The sequence below is a fragment of the Prunus dulcis genome, chromosome 1, assembly GCF_902201215.1.
Source record: "Prunus dulcis chromosome 1, ALMONDv2, whole genome shotgun sequence".
NCBI classification, from domain to species: Eukaryota; Viridiplantae; Streptophyta; class Magnoliopsida; order Rosales; family Rosaceae; genus Prunus; species Prunus dulcis.
In genome coordinates this window covers 5,985,398-5,992,697 of record NC_047650.1, presented here as the reverse complement: position 1 = coordinate 5,992,697, position 7,300 = coordinate 5,985,398, and the positions used below count along the sequence as shown (strand labels likewise).

General features: G+C 38.5%; 1 protein-coding gene and 1 pseudogene across 1 annotated transcript; both read right to left on the bottom strand.

Annotated features, from left to right (window-relative positions):
- Nucleotides 1-391: 391 nt before the first annotated feature.
- Nucleotides 392-1,788, bottom strand: LOC117616156 (spermidine hydroxycinnamoyl transferase-like). Its single transcript, XM_034345381.1, has one exon. It carries the CDS (start codon nt 1,757-1,759, stop codon nt 395-397), a length of 1,365 nt encoding a protein of 454 aa, XP_034201272.1. The 5' UTR covers nt 1,760-1,788; the 3' UTR covers nt 392-394.
- Nucleotides 1,789-5,984: 4,196 nt separating this feature from the next.
- Nucleotides 5,985-7,300, bottom strand: part of LOC117628958 — a 17,503-nt pseudogene continuing 16,187 nt past the window's right edge.

Sequence of the window (7,300 nt, the reverse complement as noted above, 5' to 3'; positions counted from 1 at the left end):
AAAATTAGTTTTTTAGTGAACTAATGAAAACGACCTTCCACTTAACGGAAATTATAACGGAATTAGATGTAGGTAGTGGATTGCAACACTCTACAAAGTTCAGGTGCTTAAAAATAAAAAAATAAAAGTTCAGGTGGTAATGGCACACATGCCTAAAAATTGAGATGGTATTCATGCAAATTTCCCAATTACAATTATAAAGGGTTATGATACTTCCATTTGTGTACTAAAATTATTTGAATTACAATTAACTAGGGAAATAATTTCTCAATACAGACCAATTAAGTTGATATATGTAGGCTAAAGCCATAGTACTTGGTAATTATATTATTTTGCATATATCTGTTCTTTATTTTAACGTAGACAATATATATCTGGTCTTGGCACAAGTTATTTATATAATATCTTCGTAGAAATGCTTCTTGAAAGCATCCATATGCGCCACTTGTAGACACAAAGCCAGAACTATAGAACCATCTCCATTAGGACTTGGAAGTAGTAAGGAATCCCCATCAAAATCATGCGGTCCAGGACCCATATAAATTTCCTTTCCCCATCCAAAGTCAAGCCCATATATAGGCAGTGTCAACCAGCTCACAACCCCAAGATTAGGGTTTCCATAGAAAGGCCCTTGATCACTCCCTAGAGCATGAAGGTCTTGAAACCTAGTCAAGTCCGGCTGGTTTCGGAAGTGATCAATGGCAGACAGCACATAATCATTCGTCACTTTCTCGATTGCCTCCTTTATTCTGCTCGACGCATACCCTAATGGCTTGGACCCTAAGTCGCCAGCAAGACTTGTAGCAATCACATCAAATGTTGCATTTCCAAAGTATCCTTGGGGCAATGGGGGTTGCATACGACTCCTCGAATCGACGCAAACCCCCATCGCAGTAGGTTGTTCATTTCTGTGAACTCTAGCCTTAGACGCACATCTCCATATGTGCCCTGCCACGGTCTCATACCGTGTGTAAGCCCGCTTAGTGCCAGAATTCTTGTAATCATTCCCCTCGTTTGCCATTCGCTTAAGTTTCTCAACTTGTTGCTTGGTAAGCTTCAACATGGCCACAGTAGTCCTCTTCATCCTCTCCTCGATATTATCCGATTGGCCGAGCAAAAGGGGTGGATGGTCTAACTCTGAGTGGTCAAGCCCTAGAGTATTTCCAGCTGGGAGTGTTCGATCTTGAAATGCTTTTCGATCCAGAAATGGCATTACTCCAATTGGCTCACCCTTTGCAAGCCTAGCCCACTCAGAAATGAAATGCAATGCACTTTGCCCATCAACAACAGCATGTGAAATAGTCAAGCTAAGACTAAGACCACCACACTTGAACCTAGTCAATTGTACAAGCAATATAGGAAGTTCATGAATTGGGAGGGTGTAGTCTACAGTGGGGATAAGATTGTCATATTCTGGAGAAGGAGAGAAGTCACCAAAGTCATCGAGTTTCGAATCAGACTCAGCCTCAATGAACGGAACCCCCATGTCATTGCAATGGAGCTCGAGACGGCCACCGCCAATCCAACGCAATCGACCTGCCAGAGGATAGAATGGCACCAGTGCACGGCTTAATGAGTCTTTGAGGATGTTGGCTATAGTGTCAGGTTGTGCGGCAAAGGTTTGGTCTGGTTTGTAGAAGTAGATAGTGGGAACATGAGTTATGGTGCCAACTTGGTCCCATTCTGAGAGAGCTAGGGTACCTTGCAACGTTGGTGTAGAGGGTTTCAGTACATAGCAGCCTTTGATTTTCACCACCATTGTTTTGCTTTTTGAAAATTTGAGTGGCATGTACAGATATTCTTAGTGGATGTGGCAGACTATATGGTATTGGTTTTTATAAGCCCGATTTATAACAAGAGAAAATTATGAAAAAAGAAGAGGTTTCATTTGGTTGCCGCAAATACTGTGAAGTAGGTGAAAATAGATTTCACATGAGTGGTAGTTCCCTTAAAAAGTGACAATTTCAGCTGATTTCATTTGGAATGCACTAAAGCACTTTGGGATGGGCTAACAAAAAAAAGTGCAACACGCAATAGTGACAAAAACTTAAGAATAACTAACTACAATCCGATTCTTTCTCTGCTTTCCAGAAACCTTTCACAAGTTTATGTCAAGACTATTAAGAGTATTATATCGCACATCAAAAGATCGAAGCCTAACATAGTCTTTTTCAAGACTATTAACAATATATTCATCCATTGCTAACGTGATTTTGAGTTGGATTCTCACAATCTAATATGATATATATCATAGCCTGATTATCTGCGTGCTTGGCCTAACAGTGCATGTGCCCACACAATGGCGGAGCGAAAATATTTATAACTCTGTTTAGTACGGAAGATGCGCACGCAATATCATCTATCATCTCTCCTATACTTACTTGATTGATCTTGTCATGCTTTGCGCAAGAGAGAGATTGATGAGTTGGTGGTTTTGAAGGTAGGTGTGGTGGCTTTGGTCCAAACCTTCCATCTAGCTAGAGGAGAAAAATTTCACCAAGTGTTGGAGTACAAGTCATCTAGTAGAGTCTCTCCCACAATATCATCGCTTATATAAAGTTGCCCCCACTATAGTAACTAGCACAAACATTTCCTTTTGATAATAAAGGCTAAGGCATGATGAGGAGGGTCAGCTGAACCTTGTGATATCCATATGTTAGGTTTAAAAGAGCCCACACATGAGGGGCGTGTTGAGAGAGTATCCTTTATCGAAAAATGAAAGGCTAGCGTAAATGCTTAAAAGATCTTGGGACTCCGCACCAATTACCAATTGATTATGAATTGGATATTGACATTCTAACAAAGATTAGACTGTGAGTAGAATCGAGAATAAGATCTTAAAAATAGAATGAATTTGATTACTTGGATTACTTTTTTATTACATTTTGATGGTTCAGTTAAACAAACTAGTAGATTTTGTTGAAAGTTGTGCTGACTTTGGTATCTCATTTTTATTACATTTTGATCACATGGTTAAGGGAGACTTATGCTCTGAAGATTTGGGAGCATGTGATAAAAGCTGCAAGAAAAGACGTAAGTCCCAGCATCCTCGTGGTTAAGGGGTTTGTGATAAAACCTCTGATCCTCCGTCATGCAATTGCTTCTACAAATGCTCTCAACCGCCACCAAAATACAAGACATGCAATCTGGGTATAGGTCCATGCAGCTTTGCCTGCAACTATCAATGTTGCAATTCGAATTGCACCATGAGATTTGCTGGACCTCTGAAAGGTTATGGATTTTGTTACAATATTATCTATCCTTATAATGAGTGTCTATGCGTATTCGGGTGCTAAGCTGAGGATGTGATATGTTGAATCGATTCAAGTTGAATTGAATTGGGATTCACACCTTGATTGGCAGTCAAGACAACCACCCAAAACCTCAGAGCATAAGTCTCCCTTTACCTTGTTGTCAAAAACTGCAAAAAGGCATATATAGCAATGGATTAATTAACTCTCTTCTTGCCTGGAAAATCCTTGCTTTATTATCTAATTCCTTTATTAAAAATCCATACGCATTCTTCCATCTCATTTAGAGTCGTTTTATAATATTAAGAAAAGAAAAAGTTCAATATCAGGTCCTTGGGTTAGCCCAAGTACTACTGGCGAGGGACGGCATTTGGGATAATGAGTTATGTTTAGGATATGTCAAGAGTTCGATTCTCTGGAAAGTACCAAAGAGTAACGTTGAATCTCCATAATGAATTGGAATTAGCATTAACAAAGCCAAATGATAAATTGACCAGCACACAGTGGATTCAATTAAAAGAGAAAGTAGAGATTAGGGCAAGATTTAGGAACAATAAGTGTATATACACCTGTGGTTAACGCAAGGAGGAGAATGAAATAAGTGGTTGAGGAGGGCTTAGCCATCTTGGATAAATTACTGTCTTCTTTGGCTCTTTTTTGCTTTTCGTATGATTGTCACTTCTTGTAAAGCGTGTGTGTTTTTATAGAACCAAAGGCACCAAAACATCACGGTGACATATATGAAAGGAAATCAGAGAAGATATCTACAGCCATAAAAAACGGATCTATATATAAACAAAATCCAAATTCCATGCCATATCTAGAGTGCTTCCATATGGTTAAATCTACTTTTCTCGTTTAAAAACCTGAAATGGTGTAGATTCTGTACATTTATCAGTGCATATTATAATTGGAAGAAAATCTGTATTTTTCTTGGGCAAAGCAGCATAATTAGAAATATATATACCACACAAACTAGCTTTTAGTTTAGTGACACTAACAGATCTCTTCTCAATGTTGAAAGAGGTTCCGAATTCGAATCTCTTTTTCATGACTGCAAGTCTCATCTCCTCACAACACTATCACTATGGCAATTTGGTTGAAGCTAAAAAAGCAGGAGGTGATATTTGGGATATTCTTATGTGATTGTGATTGAACAAGCATAAACATACAAGCCTCATCTCTTATATATCGCTATGTATGTATAATATTTGGTTTTTTTTTTCTTCTGCAGAATTTTGTATTTCCATTACAATATTTATGGGTTCGATTTCTTTGAATTTTGCTTATCAAATAATACAGTAGAGATTGATCGAGATTGAACGGCAATCATCATATGAATAAAATCAAAGCTAAGTAGCATGAAATTAAGTAAATCAAAGCTAAAAGAGAATAAATTACGTGAAATAAATAATAGAATTTTAGCGCCAATACTCACTCAGTTTTTTTCCATTCTTTAATGTAAAATTTTTTTAATGACAAAATGAGGGACTTATTAAATCCTGAAAGCAACGGATTGGAGTCGTTATGATCAAACATTTAGTTTAACTTAGCTATGTAGGTTATTATATCAACTTCTCATGATTTTTAGTTGTTTTTATCAGTTTATATATTGGCTTCTGATTGTTTGCGGAGTGACCATATGCAGTGCAGTTTGTTGGTAGCCATATTATAAAGAAATCGAAGGGTGCCAGTTGGAGAAAATATCTCAATGTAAAGTAAATTAACAAGCATATCTCAATGTTCGAAAAATCACTAGGTGGTAGGCACAGTCTAGGCCCTAGAGGAGCAATTGGCCTAGGTGGGTGCCTAGGAGTTTCTTTTTTTATTTATTATATATAATTATTTAGTATTATATATTATAAATTTATACCAAAATCATGCAAAATAACTGGATATATAAATTATAAAATACCATAATACATATATATTAAAAAAAAATAGAATAATACTTATTTGTTATTTGTTACTTATATGGTTGCTCCAGTGATTTTATAATGCAAAAACCATTTAATAATGTTGTATTTTCTGAGGGCAATTCCCAATCAAAATAATATATATATATATACAGGGCTTTTGGTTTTATTAGTGTTTTAAGCCCAGGCCCAATTGAAAGCCAACATCCCTTTACATATAAATGCAATTTTCCTTCTCAAACCCTAAGACTAACACGAGCTATATCCTTTCTCCCTCGCCCACACATAACCCGCGACCTATCTTCTTCTTCAATCCTTCTCTCTCTCTCTCTCTCTCTCTCTCTCTCTCTCTCTCTCTCTCTCTCTCTCTCTCTCTCATAGCATCATCATCATCTCATTTTTCTGAGTCAGACCCGCCCAGACCGCCTAGGCGGTAGCCTAGCGCCTAGGCTCCGCGTAGGCCGATTTTTGAAACAATTGCTAGTTAAATGAGCAGGCAGTGTGAAACAAAATGCCTTGATAATAATGTTGAAATCGTAGATTAACATGTGAATTTAAAATCATCAAAACATGAGAAATTAAAGAGCCACGATAAAACCCTCTGGGCACCCTCCTAGGCGGCCGCCTAGCACTCAGGCGCCGCCTAGGCCGATTTTTCAAACACTGGTTAAATAAGCAGGCAGTTGAAACAAAATGCCTTGATAACAATGTTGAAACTGTAGCTTAGCATGTTTGGTCAGCAGTGTCCTCCTGCCTAGGCCGATTTTTCGAACACTGCCTTAATTACATCAATGCTTTAACAGTTTATTAGTCATTCCTACTTATGTTGTGTTTCTGAGACAACATGGTGATCAGTGGCAGAAAGACTGCCCTCTTTAGCCAACCTGAGAGACTGTTGAAGCTTTTCTCTTTTATAGCGGCGCCATGCTATTTGCAAAACACAAGCTGCCCTTGGTTCTGATCGCTGCAAACCAAAGCTGTTAGAGTTCCTCAGCTCCATGCTGAAAAGTCACCAGAATTTAGAGACCACGTGTTTCAAATCATTGACTTTAAGAGCAAACACTTCCACTTTCGTCTCAGCTTGGACTGTTTTGGTTGAGATGGGGAGGTTGGATAATGTAGGAGCCGGACAAGTCTTGAGCACCCAATCCTGAAGTTTATCTCCATAGAAATCACCCTTTTTAAGAGAATTATAGCGCCTTCACCGCAAGTACTGCTGGAGTAAGCCAAGACCTTCCCACGCGTGATAAACAACATCTCATCAAGTGGATCTTCTTTTCGAAATATATATTGTTTATACCGAAAATAAACGACCTATGACTGTCAAACACGTGGACTGTTTTGCTTAATTAATATAAAACCAAAGCCACCTAATTTTACCAAAATGATATCCAACAACCCTAAAATTACTACATGTGCCATTGTGCTTAACTGTCCAGGCTTTTTAAGAAGAATGGTAGAATTGTCTTATCAGTTGTTATTTTTTACCTGGTCCAACGAATCTGGGCCTCTCTTTGGGCTAATCCAAAATAGTAGTTTTTTCCTAGGTATTAAAACTAAAACTAAAATATCCAATATCTTACAAACTAATTAATAAAGTTAATTATGTCTAAAACCTAATTTTTCTTAATATTTATCACAATAAACCCTTCGGCATGTTCCCTACCGAAGCCATACATTTTGACTCTTTGCACCTGGACACGTGTCATGCCCACAATCCGCTTCTACAGTCCCACATCGGAAATATGAGCATAGTGCACGCCTCCCAAGGCCTATATAAGAAGACCCCTAACCCCAAAAGGAAGGGAGAAGAAACCAACGGTACGCTACCGCTTGATCTGTAATCTAATATTTTCTAAATCCGTACTTACTTAAGCATCGGAGAGTCTTCGGCCGGTACCACACCGGTATCCCAAGGTCTTACCGAACGTATCCTTTTGCAGGAACCCGATCTTCCGAAGACTAACTCCCTTCTGAAGACATAATATCACTAAGTTGAGCGAGGACACGTGTCAAACCACTTTTTCGCATCAACAGTTTGGCGCCGTCTGCGGGAAACGAAATAAAAACCATCAACCCACTATCCCCTAGACACATGGGGACCACCTCAGTACCCACTTTCCTATCAGAGGA